This window comes from Leptosomus discolor, chromosome 2, assembly GCF_034619465.1.
Source record: "Leptosomus discolor isolate bLepDis1 chromosome 2, bLepDis1.hap2, whole genome shotgun sequence".
NCBI lineage: Eukaryota > Metazoa > Chordata > Aves > Leptosomiformes > Leptosomidae > Leptosomus > Leptosomus discolor.
This window is the reverse complement of record NC_141392.1, coordinates 56,907,395-56,922,104: the sequence shown is the minus strand read 5'-3', so window position 1 is coordinate 56,922,104 and position 14,710 is coordinate 56,907,395. Positions and strand designations below refer to the sequence as shown.

The following is a 14,710-nucleotide window of genomic DNA, read 5'->3' as shown; positions in this document are numbered from 1 at the left end:
AAGCAATAGTAAAAATGACACTTAACATTATATCCATTTTAAAATTTTCTTTCTTTCTTTCCTGCAACACTCAGATCCAACTAGGTTAGCTTTCCCATATAGCTGACTTCATAATAGAGCTCAAGTAACATCCATATTGGCTTTCTAGAATTTAGACTTAGCCAATAGATGATGACATAATTACCTTTTTTAGTACACACTGTTTTTTTCAAATTCTTTTTTTTATTATTACGTTGGTGAAGACAGAACAGAAATAGTAGTCAGTTATTGAAGCCTCACAGCATGCTAAAAGTAAACACCCAGTCACTACCTATCCCCTTGAGACCAATACAAGATATTTTGGTCTGATGTAAATTCCCTGTCATCACAGGGTATCAGGGAAGTTGATCCAGTAGATTGAGATTAACTGAGGCTGTATAAACTCAGAGATTTAATCCCTTTTACTGACCCTTGTACCAAACCCCAGAGTCAATGTCTAATCCTGGACAAATTGCCTGACCTTTCCATCATGCCTTCCTACCTGTCAAAGACGATGAACTTCTCAGGAGCTTTGGCAGGTACAAAAAGGTAGCAGTTCATATAGAGCTGGAAACTCTGACAGGTGAGAAGAAATTTAAGTTAGCTTTTAATTTAAATATACAGCACAAAGATTTCAGTGTGATCATTTTGAGCACCAAAATCTGCAAGAAATGGCACTGTACACAAGTAAAGGTATTAATTAATACACACTGCTTATATTTCCTTTCAGTCTCTCCCAGCTAATTTTTCTGTTAACTATGAACTCTATCACTGGTGGAGTAGATGATTATGTCAGTAACCTTCATAACTTCTAATAGTTCCTACAACAATATCATATGCTTTCTGAAACCGATTTTCAGTCTCACTATTTTCTTTCAGAGAATCTTTTGAAAAGCTGTCAGAAATGGCACAGACTTTAAATGAAGAAGGTCATGGTGCAGGGAGGGAAATGCGCCTGGCTTCTCAACATCTCACCAATTATCAAAACATGGTCAAAACTGTCAAGGAGAAGCTGCGAACATGTCAGCTTGCACTCCAAGAGCATCTCACTTTGGAGGAGGCATTACAGAGTATGTGGTCATGGGTGAAAGAGGTTCAAGATAAACTGGCATCATCGGAGAGCACTGTTGGTAGCAGAGCCACACTAGAGAGACGACTGACACAGATTCAGGTAAAGAAGGATGCAACTAGAGATTAAATTGGGTGTGGGCCACATCAGTGAAAAATGGATATTTTTGTATTTTATTTTTTCTATGGTTATGAAGGAGATGAGAATTTAAAGTGATCTTGACAAATTGGGAGGTGCAGTATGAAAAACAAGATGAAGATTAATGGAGACAGGTGCTAGATGCAACATTTGATAAGGAATAACAAGCTACGAAAATGTGCATTCAGGTTCAAAAAAGCTTTCTAATGGAGGGGAAGGCTTGGAATAATTGACACAGAGAGGCTGTGAGGTGTCTGTCACAGGAGGTCTTCAGGAACAGGTTAGACAAACATCTGTTAGGAAGGTCATCAGCGCAGATCCAGCCATGGACTTCCTTGAGATTTCTTCTGGCTATGTGGTGCCATCTTTCTATGCAGTGCTGGACCTACTTGTTACCTATTGCAATGTGAGTAATGTTTTAGGATGACCAATGCAGTGAAATACCTAGATATGGGAAGAACTGCTGGATCGCTTGCAGATAGCAAGGGACAGGCACTGACAAGAAAAGGCACCTAGGAATTCATACTGGGCATGGCTGTCAAGGATAAACGAGCTCAGAGAAGATGGTGTCCACTGTTGAAAGAATAACAGCTTTCATCTCTCAGCAGGTTGCATTTGATATTTTGACTTGTGTTGCCTCACAGGAGATCCTCTTACTCAAAGGTGATGGTGAAGTTAAGCTGAACATGGCCATTGGCAAAGGAGAACAAGCACTTAGAAGCAGCAATGAGGAAGGACAAAAGGCGATACAAACCGAACTTCAGACATTGAAGGATGTATGGAATGACATCATCAGCACCTCAATGAACTGGCAGAGGTAAAGCTCCCTAGAAAACACAGATCAGACCCTGCCATCTTTGCTTCCAAAGAGTGGTACCTTACATCACCTAGGAGTGCATTCATTCATTACTGGTATGGGAGAGGAAAGTTGTATCATCAGAGAGAATCAAAATTGACAGAAAAAAAATACATCCTTCTACAAAAAGATGAGTTGACCCTATCAGATGAATCAAATTTCATATGAGATGATAATTGATGGTAATTTAAAAATAAATAGAAATCATACAAATGCATGCAGAGAAAAAGCTAGAAATGGCTTTCTGAGTTAATTGAACTTGGGCAGGACCAAGAACATCTAACAGATACTTATCTACCTTTTCCTTCCAAAAGTCTAGGAAATTTTCTCAATACTGTCTTTCATGATGTTTTTTAACTAAAAAAAATAATAAATCCTGATATCCACTCCAAATAATCTTTCTTTCAAATTAAGCTAATTTCTTCTTGTCTTAACCTTGATAGAAATGGAAAAATTTTCGTATAGCTTGTGTGACAATATTTTATGTATTTGAAGGCCTCCATCATCTCTGTTCTAGACAGCCTGATGTTTCTCAGTTTCTCAGTAGTAATGCTTTCTGGACCTCTTTCATCCTTGTTTCTTTTTCAGTAGATTGCAGACTATTACTACTTTGTCTACATTTTACTTAAAGATAGTAACTGAAAGTGTGCCAGCCTCTTACTGTATTTGAGACCTTATTAATTCTGAATAACGTGCCAGTACTAGCTGCAGCTGCTCCCTGGTTGCTTTCATCTGTGGGTTTTACAAACACCCTCTGTTCCATCATCCCAGTCACTACCAGATAGAAATGAGCTCTTGGTGAACTTCTGCATGATCCTACTTTCTTAGTTCTCTAAAGAAAACAAAGTTTTCCCTGCATCACAAAACTCATAGATCTGCACCAGAAAGGTCATAGATCTGTATTGTAGGTAATCTAAGTGCTTGGGTATGTGGGTCCTAAATATTAGCTGTCAATGCTGGGAGCCATAATACAGGTAAATTGGAGTTTTTCAATTGAAAGTGGTGCCACTTTCTTACTCCAAAATTCCAAAATTGTAATGCAATAATACGCAGAAAATTATACTGGGCTGCCCTTAAGATTTCACTTTAATTTCACCCAAATTTTGTCATAAAACATTATTTAGATTAGGCTAGACCATTAGATTTTGAATGAAATCCATATCACAGTCATGTTTATCATTAAGTGCAATGGAATGAGGATTACATTCCTCAATACAAATTCCAGAGAAAGGGAATACTCTCTCACAGGGAAGAGAGTATTTCTTATAAATTGTAAATGGGACTATATATAATCGATTTTTTTTTCTTCCAAAACTTGCCAGAGTATCTCTTAATTGTCGATAATTTCATAGGCTGCCATACATTCTATTGCTCTGATCATAAAGAACCCAGTAATGCTCTGTATTTTACTTTGCTGGACAGAGGCTGAAATGTGCTTTTCATTAGTCTGAGACAGACAGATTGCTCATGTAACCTGTAATAGGGAAGCAGTTGTATCAGGTTATATGAAGTAGCCCAAAGAACACAGAAATTCTAAAATAGCTTGGATACAAATTGACATAGAAAACTAAAGCAGGAAGGAGACAATGCATATTCTAAACATATTATATGTGGCTACAAACAGTAGTAACAAATAAGATATAAGCAGACTCTTTTTTTTTCAGACTTTTCAAAAGTTCTCATCTGTATTTTGTATGTTTCTTTTAATGTCAGCTGCCTAGAGTCTGTCATTAGCCAGTGGAATGAATATCTGGAAAGGAAAAACCAGCTGGAACAGTGGTTAGAGAAACTGGATCACAAAGTGGAACAGCCTTTAGAACCACAGATTGGTCTGAAGGAGAAGTTTGCTCAGCTGGACCACTTCCAGGCTATTGTTTCTGAGATAGAGGATCACTCTGGTGACTTACAGCAACTCACTGAAAAAGCTGTGGATCTGTATGAAAAAACAGAGGATGATTCTCTCGGAGAAGCAGCTCAAGAAGAACTAAAAACACAGTTTAATGACATCACGACTGTAGCCAAGGTAAGGTAAAAGCAAAGGTCTCCATTTCAAGTCAGTAAAATGTTTAAACATCTGTATATAAGGCTAAAAGTTTGATTTTAATAATTTTTAAGTAACTGAAGGATTGACTGTGTTTTGAATAGTCTTGCCTTTGTTATGGTTGAGTGTAACCAAAAAATTGGTCATAGTTTACTAAAATTCACCTGAGTGCAAAATAAGTATTGGGAATTGAAATTGGTATGCTTATGATTTTTGAAAAGTGAAGGGCATATATTTTATTCCTAGTTTCATAAATACAACAATATTTATGACATTCTTTCAGATTTATTTTCATCCAATTCTTTTACATTCATTCCTAGCACATTTTTTCCCCTAGAAGAATGAAATGCCTTCCTGAGCAGAAAACGTATTGTCAGAAAGAGAAATCCTATTGTCAGAAATATATATGCCCATATTTTGTGGTGTTTCAAGCCACTAAGCACTGCACATGCTATACAGGTATTCTGTTTGGTTTCTAAGGAAAGATATATGAGCTCACTGAGGCCTTCTGCCAACCAGATCATCACAGTGACACTAGCTCTGAGTTACAACCTCCGCTTCCTCAGCTACTGGGAAAGTCTGAATCAGGAAGATGCCACATAATAACAGGCTAATATGAGACTGTGTATGTGAGACTGAAATAAACATTGTGTAGAAATCCAGTAATCTGATGGAAGTGTGATTCAGGTTTTCGTGTATTGAGAATAGTGTTGATGGCCTGTAGGTAATTAATCTATAGTGTATATAAAAATAGTACTGGAGTCAAAAATTAGTGGAAAATCTACCAAATTATCTCTTGGGAAAAATGCTAAATCTAGGGCATATGAATTTACTTCTTTAGTAAAAATCTGCATTTTTCCTCACTTAACTTGATAAAAGAAAGTCATTATTTGGAATCATGCAGTTTGGTTTTGGATTTGTTTTTTATTAATTTTGGGGATAATATGTACTATTATTGTCATTGTTTTATTGCTTTACACATAGGCCATAGATATTAGAGCCCTCTCAGATGTGTCTAGTATGTAATTACCATCTAGTCACACACTCTTGTGGTTTTATGATGAACTTTTGCTTTTCTTTTACTGGAAATAGTAAGCAATGAATCTGGTTTCTAGAGAATCAGTGCAGATTCATCCTCATATAACTCCGCTTCTTTTAGTGGCATTAAATCTGGAGCAATACCAAGGTTACTGACTCACTCAGTACAATGCTTTTCAACTTGTGTGAAAAGAGTATCATAAGTGAGCATGGCAGCGTTCTCCTAAAATCAACATGCGTCAATAAATTTAATTTCTTAAGCAAGAAAGACAGCTTTCTTGGGAGAGAACAGCACTGACTGCAACTGATAGAAGCCATTGCCACTAGAAGAGACCAACTAAAGTTACACTTTGCCTCCACTCTTCCTCTCTACTGGTGCTATACTTCGGTATGAGCAACGTAAACAGGGGTGCGTGGTTGCCTTTCCTGGGTCTGTTCTGCTTCTCTAGGATGGTATCTATTTTCTTTAGTCAGGTGCCTGTGGACATTTTCTTGGTCTGTTGTCGGATAAAATGCATTAAGACATAAAAACTTTGAGGATTTACTTTAAGTCATCTTTGTTTAGCTTATAACCATCCATTGTCTAGTTGGTCTGACACATTCTGACAAATTACGATGATTATTTTGAGAGGGAATAATAAGTAGGGTTTATTAATCTAACTTAATTTTTAGAAGCATTAGTTGAATGTGGTTATTCAAAGTTTAAAATGACTGAAGTTTAATTCGTAAGTGTTTTAGTTTGAAACTGGTTTAAGGATACTTAGATCTACATTAGAGTATCCAAAGAGGAGCATCCCCAGACATGCCTCCACCCTTTGCCATCCAGAGGAACGTGGACAAGCTTGAAAAGTGGGCCCATGTGAACCTCACGAGGTTCAACAAGGTCAAGTGCAAGGTCCTACACCTAGGTCAGGGCAACCCACAGTATGAATACAGGCTGGGGGATGAAAGGTTTGAGAGCAGCCCTGCCGAGAAGGACTTGGGGTACTGGTGGACAAAAAGCTGGATGTGAGCTGGCAATGCACGCTCACAGCCCAGAAAGCCAGCGTATCCTGGGCTGCATCAAGACAAGTGTGGCCAGCAGGTCAAGGGAGGTGATTCTCCCCTTCTACTCCACTCTGGTGAGACCCCACCTGCAGTACTGAGTCCAGCTCTGGAGTGCTCAGCACAAGAAAGACATGGACCTGTTGGAGTGACTCCAGAGGAGGGCCACAAAAATGATCAGAGGACTGGAACATGTCTCCTGTGAGGAAAGACTGAGAGATTTGGGTTTGTTCAGCCTGGAGAAGAGAAGGCTCCAGGGAGACCTTATTTCAGCCTTTCAGTACTTAAAGGGGGCCTGTAAGAAAGAGCAGGGCAATCTTTTTACCAGGCCCTGTTGCAACAGGATAAGGAGTAATGGTTTTAAACTAAAAGAGGGCAGATTCAGACTAGATGTAAGGAAGAAATATTTTTAAATGAGGGTAGCGAAACACTGGAACAAGGTGCCCAGTGAGGTGGTAGAAGCCCCATCCCTGGAAACATTGAAAGTGAGGCTGGACGGGGCTTTAAGCAGCCTGATCTAGCTAAAGGTGTCCCTGCTTACTGCAGGGGAGTTGGACCTTTAAAGGTCCCTTCCAAGCCAAACTGTTCTATGCTTCTATGATTCTAGGAGTAAAAAGCTATTTGATTAGCTCAGTTTACTTTTGGTTAATTTTGGTAAACATTCATGAGTGTTAGCTCACAAGAATATAACAACAAATCTACTCAATGTACTGGTCTAGATTCGCCTTTGGTCTGACTATTTCACCTTTTCATAGTAATGTAAACTGGCCCCACTTTAAGTTTACATTAAAAATCTAAGATGGAGCCAGGAAGCTGTTGTTTGTCTGTGTCAGGGAAAACATCCCGCAGGGCTGCAAAGCAGGTGGCTGGGGATGGCCACCACTTCTGATCTGGTGGTTAAAATGGGACTCAGCACCATAAGAACCTTGTGCGCTTTTGAACAGCAGAAGTCTTCCTTCGTGGTCTTCATATGGGACATCCCTCTGATTCTGCTTAGCATTTATAGAGACTTGGTGCTTCTAAATAAGAGCTGTGTTTCTGCCAGCGTGCTGCTCCCTGGGAGGACTCATGGGTGATCTGCGAGACCCTCTCCAGGGCGTATTGGGAAAAGTGTGCCAGAGTTGCACAGCTGCAGCTTTGATATCTATTAAATGATACATTTAAAGTGTTAGAGTACATTTTTGCAACACATTTTCAGGTTTCTACATCTTTTGCCCCAGCAGAACATGCCTGTCCAGACCAACCTGAACCAAACCTTGTGCAGTGCAGCACTGTGTTCTGCTGCTATAAGCTGTGCTCTACTCAGCACTCCAATGTGTGCTGTAGAGTCAGACCAGCACTCTATACAACGGCATGCTTAAAGCCAGGACAATATTTAAGTACTTTAATGGTGTTTTATTTTTTTCATCTGAATGATAGGAGAAGATGAGGAAAGTGGAAGATATTGTGAAGGATCATTTGTTATACCTTGATGCTGTGCATGAATTCACAGACTGGCTCCATTCTGCAAAGGAAGAGCTGCACCGCTGGTCAGATGCATCTGGAGATACGTCAACCATACAGAAAAAGCTGGCCAAAATCAATGTAAGATAACGTAGCTTTCATGATTTCATCTGCAATTCAGACCCTATGCTCTGAAATAGGCCAGAGCCAAAAAGATGTGGGATCTTGTTCTTTGTGTATTTGAAATGGTGATAACAATTTCAGTGAGCTGAAAGCAAACTTTCTACATTTTGTTTCACCTCCCTCCTCATATTAAACTGATGGAGTAAAAGTTCAATCAGACCTGAGTTAACCACAGCACATGCAGAAACAATATGCAAGAGCAGAAGCCTAGTGGCATCACAGAAGAATGTGGCTTAGCTGATTAATGAGTACTACTCTGTCCTCATCCTCAAATATGCTTTCTCTGTGAGCAGAGTTGTCTGAATCAAAGTCAGAAACAATCTTTCCTGATTTGCATGAAATGGAGATGCATAAAGCAGTGCAAGATTGTTCTCCCCAAACACGGTAGAAATGTATGTTGCCTCCCTGTGTATACTCTCCTTACCCTGCCATCCATTCCTAGGCCTTTGAGTGCCTAAGCAAGTTACATATTCCTGAATGCAACATTAAAGCAGACTGCACGATTAGCTTGTGCCTGATGTTTGTGCTCAGATACTCATGCTAGCAACATTTTACTCTGCTCCTAAACATGAGAGAGTGGGCCAGTGAACAGACTCCTAGAGGAAGATTCAGGCTACCCGAGATCAAATTACAGATTTGTTGTACGCTCTTGGATAGTTTTTAGTCTCCTTTGTGCTCAAAGTGCCCACGTATAAAATGGGGAAGGAAGGAGATAGTTCCTAGCTCGTAAGACTGACAAGAGAACATTACTCTGGCATGTGGTGTTTGGGATGATATTAAGATTCTCCAGTTTCATAAGCTGAAAAGTCCCAAAATTCCCTTGTAGCATGTGTGAGGTTGAAATAGGACACCGCAGAAAGAATTCACGTCTGGAAAAAAAAAAAAAAAAAAAAAAAAAAAAAAAAAAAAAAGACATGTGCAACCAATTACGGCACATCACAGATCACGGGTAGGCTGTGAAATGCTTTTTCTGAGCGGCACAGCTGTGTATTTAAAACTGTTCCGAGCAGCTCCGTAGCGGTATTTCTTATGTAAAAGATCCCAGCAAAGTTACTATTTTCTGCATCTTAACCGCAACAGTATTTCCAGTCCCTAAAAGACGTTCTCTCTCCCCTGAGCCCATGAAAGTTTCAGAATCGCTATTGAATCAGTGTGAAGCCCGCTCACTTTTATTTTCACCCGTCCCCCGGCAGCGTTTCGCAGCCCGGCTGCCGTGAGAGCGCCGCCGCCGCCCGGTGCGGTGCGGGACGCGGTGCGGTGCGGAACGCGCCCCGCCGCCCCCGCCCCCGCCTTGCGCGGCCCCCCCTTCCCGGCGGCGGCGGCGGCGGCGGCTCGGCGGGTGACCGTGGCAATGTCGCCTCGCAGGAGCTGGTAGAGTCCCGGCAGACCGGCGCGGGCCGCCTGGGCCGAGTGGAGACGCTGGCCCCCGCGGCGGAGCGGGGCACGACGGCCGGCGGGTGCCAGCTGCTGGCCGCCGAGATGCAGGCCCTGCGGTCGGACTGGGAGCAGTGGGAAGAGAGCGCCTTGCGGAGCCAGAGCCGCCTGCGGGAGGTGCTGAGCCAGATGGCCCTGTCGGAGCAGGAGTTCGCGGCGCGGGTCGCGCAGCTGGAGGAGGCCGTGCGGCGGTTCGGCGGGCTGCTGGCCGCCTGGGCCCAGGGCCTGGCCCCCCTCGACAGCCGCCACACCGACGCCGAGGTCGCGGAGAGCTGGCGCAAGGAGAAAGTAAGGTCCCACCTCTTTTCCTAGCGGCTTCGCGGTTGTAAACGTGCGGTTACCGTGGGCAGAGAACTTCTGCCAAGCGAGGCTATCGAGGAGGAAACGACCGCTGAGGAAGCGAAGGAGCTGGCACACCAGCTCTCCGCTTCTCTTCCACGTTTCAAGCTGGAGTAGCGCTCGGTCAGGAAAACGGGAAGCATTTCCTGGCAGCCAAGTGGCAGCTGGAGCCATTCCTTACTTGTAATTTGTCAGGAGTGTGTCGAGCTCACGCTTTGCATTTCTTGAAACACCCTTCCCGTTATGCACGTTGAGGTCTTGTGCGGTATTTGAAGAAGTTGTACTGGAAACCGCTATGCTTGCTAATTGCGTTGCTATGGGAAGCAGTGGAATTTAGAGAAATAGGTTGTTTCTGTTCCTGAGTGTCTTCTAGCAAAAAATTCCACATGTATGTTTCACACACACGCTATATATATGAATATATCTATTCACAACAATCATGATATATGTTTATATGTACTGCGACTACTGGGAATCGCAGATGTTGACAAAAGATAACAGAGTATTTCCCTTTCAGGGTAGCGTTGCAGTAAAGCAGTTTCAGTAAAGGAAAAGAGGTGTGCGGTGCCTGCTTTTTGACACTTTGACTGAAGAAATATTAAAAAAAAACCCAGAACACCTTCCCTTTGAACTGAGATTATAAATCTCCTCCTCCAGTGTCTGTGCCAAGTTATTTCTGTGGCTTCCCCTTTTACAGAATTCCCTGACACAGATTTATCGAACCTACTTGCTTGAGTGCCAGTACATATCTGTAGGAGTAACGAAGCTAACATTACACTGGAGCAAATGATGGTATAAATATGCAAAGTCTTCCATGTTTATATGTTTTCAAAAAGGAAAGGGAGACATGGAATCGTCATCAATATACAGCAGCAATTAACAGACATTTTTTATTTTATAAATGGAGAAGTACTAAATTCAAAGGATATTGCTTTTATTAGTAGTATATATACTGTGTATGTACTGCAGCTCTATGTAGCAACACATTGTTCAGATTAGACAGTTGTAAACTTTGGCTAATGAGGAAAATGCAGAGGAATCTCAAGACTTGCTATGCACAGCCCTACTTTTATTTTTATCTATAGTTAGGGGAAATGTGACAAAAATCCTTCCATTTCTGGACCCCAGGGATAGGTCCTATTGTGAACGTAAAATAGCACTGCAGCTTTCCATTTCCATTGTCTCACAGTGATTCTGTTGCCATGTAAGCCAAGGCCATGAATTAGAAATGCATTTCCTAATTCTCAAAATCAGCGAGCTCATTCTGTTCTTTTATGCTCAAGCTCTGTTCCTTTAGGTATGTGCAACGTAAGAGCAACAGATCTTGCACTTGGAATTCAGCAAATTATTTTGGTAATTGTCAGATTCAAAATTAAATCCAAGTGGCAGCAACAGTGCCGTCAGTGTTTCTGTAGGCAAAAATGCCATAGTTAAATGTACCCTGTTTTGCAAGTTAATGTTCCAGTTTGTTAATAGGTTATGCTTAAGGCTGTATGTCATCAGAATAATCTTTTAGTAGTTATCGGGGTAGGTTATTTGAAACTGAAAAATTTCATTGAAAACAGGCAATTCTAACCCTGTGTGACTCTTAGGACCAGTTTTCATCACCAAAAAAAAAAAAAAAGCTGTTAGTATTTCATTATGGTGATTCCTGCCCTACACAATTTGTGACATCCTGTGTTTAAGTAATGGCCATTATGTTGTTATTCCTAATGCTTTCAAAAAAAGTCCTGTGTGTAGTCTAACATAAAGTAAGATAAACAAAAAGTAGTTAGTTTACGTTTTCTTCCTAGGCATCTTTGCTATTACATAGTTACTTAAGTCAAATGCTGCTTTATATGGCATCGAAACAAACTGGCAGTGTGACTATTTCAAGTATCTTTTAATTATGGTTGAAGAGATTTCTGGTGTATCAGTGACTCAAAGCGGATAAAGTCCATAACACGAGCATGAGAATATGTAAATCAGAGGAGTCCTGAAAATCTGCTGTAGCAAAATATTTTTTCATACTCACAAGAACACATGCAAGTTTGTACACATAATCCATCTGAAATGTCTCTAGACTTAATTTTACAGGGCTTCCCTGTGATCTAGAAATGCAAACAGATTTCGGTAATGTTCAGATAATCAAGCTGTGATTATGGTCTAAACCACTGTTGTTCATAGCCAATGCATGCTTGTAGTTTTATTTTTCTCAAAATGTTGTGTTTTTTCCTGCTGGCAGTTCAGGTACTACAAAGAAGCAAAGAAGCAGTATCTTAGTATCCTTCTTGGGTTTTTTTGGGTTTTTGTTGGGTTTTTTTTTCACTTGCTCAGAAATGCACGATATAGATCTTAAAAAAGATTAATTCCACACTTCTGTAGACTTTTTCAGGAAAAGGTATATGAAGCAAGCACAAAGTTGCTTGTGGGCAGCAGACGCGTGAGCTGAATCCCTGGCTTTTGTCCATTTGCTGTACTTACTAGGCCTGTTGATTGACATGCTAGACCCTTGCTAATATTTGCTACTTTTGATTTACATAAAAGGATATCTGTTTATTGCAGAGTTAGTTAGTACTTTACAGTGAAAAATCTACTCAGTGAGTGTTTTTATCTCTGTAATGTAGATTGGTATTTTGAAAACCTTCTGCATATATTTTCATGGACATCATTTGTACCTTTCCTGAATATTCCATTTTGTGCTGAGAGATTATTACAAGCTATTTACTATGTATATTTTCAATCATCTTTTTTTATATATATTCAGAAATATGATTTGGGGACTTCCTTGTCCTACTTCCGTGTCCCTGTTCAAATCTGTCTTCACTTTCATATGATCTGTTTATTAAGTTTATATTGTACACTTCTTCCAGATTGACACTTAGACTTAGCCAAACTAACCTATACGTGACGAACACTGTGGCCTGCCTGTGCTGCAGAACCTCTGCCGTGGTCAATGTAACTAGCTGGAAGATCGTCTTTTCTCCCTGGTAGTTTAAGAGGAATGCCTGAAGAATTTAGTTTCTAACGAGACGAGGAGCCAAGTCTGCACTGTTCATTGTGCTGGAGTAGCTGTCGGGGTTCTCCAGTGGAGATGCTGTGGACATCAACAAGGACTGTTTTTGTTGGAGCAGTTATTGCACCTCGCCCAGTGACATAAGCTAAGCCAACAAAAGCATTTTTTTTGTTGGCTTAGCTGTCTCCAAAGCAAGAGTCTTTCCAGTGCAGCAATGACAAGCAGTAACCCATTTACTCTCACAGGACTGTGAGCAGCTGTACTTCTACATTATGAAGCCCTCTGTGAAAGGGTTGAAGCTGTTAAAAGCTTTGTGCGTAAATTAACTTTTTGGATACAGCTCAAAACAGTTTTTATCGAACATGCTAAACTCAAGCCAACAAGCTAATTATATAAATATATATCACTTGCTATTCCCTAATTGTTTGCACTTTCATGTGTATACAGCTAACTGACAAGACACGGCTCATTTATTAAAATGAAATTTATGTCTTAAACTGTTCTTTGAGAATATTTTGAGCTTAGAAAGTTGAGGCTTCCAGAAATTTGGTCTCTAGAAGCTCATAATTTCAAATAAGCTTCTGTAGGTTTGACTGATAAAATACTCTTGAAAGTGAACGTCTATTGATCATAAATGAAGTTTAATTTAAATTCTGATAAATTTTGATTCAAAATGTGTATATATTTTTTAATTTACTCACTGATATTGTTAATTTTTTTTGTTTTAACAGGAAACGTTGGATGCTCTGGTAAAGTCTGAACATATGACAGATGAGATCAAAACTCAGTTAAATGATCTTTGTAGATTTTCCAGAGATTTGAGTACTCATTCTTCAAAAGTTTCAGGGTTGATTAAGGAGTATAACAGGTACACATTCGTCTTGTTTATAGTTAATCAATCCCATGTGCGTGCGTGAGCTGTCTTTTGGGGAATGATTAATTAGAATTTTAGAATTAGAAACAGAGTTATACAATGATTAGAGTAATTATTTTGTTTTTTGTGTCAATAGAGGTTGTAAGAAGTAGCAAATTGGTTGGTTTTTCTTTTTCCTAAAAGCCAGACTATGCCACTAAACTTGGCTGAAACTAATGTATACCCACAACTGACTTATTACAGGAGGAATCCTTGTAAGAAACTGTGAGGTGGCGCTATGGCTTCTTTGTCTGAAGGAGGAACAAGCTATACCAGCTATTTAAGAATTTTTTCTTCATTTTGTCCTCCAGTTTACTCTTCTTTGACTAGCTGGTTCCTTGAAAAAGGGGAGCTAGCATTTGCTTGTTTTCTTGCTTTCTCTCAGGTCACTCTAGCTGATTTACTTGGGAGTGTGACAATTGCATTTCAGACACAAGACTGTTTCTTCAGGGGGCTTTTGGCTTCTGTAGCTGCCAAAGAGAGATGGGATGACCCAGATTGATCCCTTCTAACATTACAAACTTAACTGAGCCACAGAAGTTAAAATTATAGTTGCTGTAGTTCCGTGTCCTGTCCCTAGAGAGAGAAAGGTGTTTGCAGAAACTGTTCATGCTTAGATGCACTGAGTCACTCTCTGGAAATCTTATACCTGTCATATCTGTGACAGTTATGACCCAATTTACATGCTTCACTTTTAAGGAACTGAAAGCTTCTAATGGATTTCCTGGTGCCTCAGTTAAGTGCTTAAATTCGGTAGGAGGAATCCAGGTTAACCTAACCTTACTGTTGTATTTCAGAGAACTAAGTAATAGCATTGTCACCTAACAGAGTCCTGCCTTTCCTCCCTCCCTCCTTCTCTCTCTTCTGCTTCCCTGATGTGATAAACCCAGCCTCTGCCTGCAAGCTTCAAAAGGATGTCAGAGCAAAGAGCAGATCTTGCAGCAAAGATTTCGGACGGCTTTCAGGGACTTCCAGCAGTGGGTGGTCAATGCAAAAGTCACCACAGCCAAATGCTTTGATGTGCCTCAAAATATCAGTGAAGCTTCAGCAAGTCTGCAGAAAATACAGGTAACTCCATAGCAGTAAAACTATTAGTCTGAAACCAATCAGCTTCATATAAAGCTCAGACGGAATTGTTTGGTTAATTACTATTTTTTGTTAATGTTGTTATTGTCAACACTAAAGGTGAAAAATTGCAA

At 40.4% G+C, this 14,710-nt stretch overlaps 1 protein-coding gene across 2 annotated transcripts in view; it reads left to right on the top strand.

Annotated features, from left to right (window-relative positions):
* The window catches only part of SYNE1 (spectrin repeat containing nuclear envelope protein 1), a 269,565-nt gene that overhangs the window by 93,964 nt on the left and 160,891 nt on the right, over positions 1 to 14,710 (top strand). For both annotated transcript variants that reach the window (XM_086461108.1, XM_086461107.1), the window contains 7 exons: positions 898 to 1,189; positions 1,870 to 2,042; positions 3,795 to 4,104; positions 7,624 to 7,788; positions 9,196 to 9,552; positions 13,330 to 13,466; positions 14,402 to 14,579. In XM_086461108.1, coding sequence (XP_086317234.1) covers positions 898 to 1,189; positions 1,870 to 2,042; positions 3,795 to 4,104; positions 7,624 to 7,788; positions 9,196 to 9,552; positions 13,330 to 13,466; positions 14,402 to 14,579 — 1,612 coding nt within the window. The remainder of the gene's footprint in view (positions 1 to 897; positions 1,190 to 1,869; positions 2,043 to 3,794; positions 4,105 to 7,623; positions 7,789 to 9,195; positions 9,553 to 13,329; positions 13,467 to 14,401; positions 14,580 to 14,710) is intronic.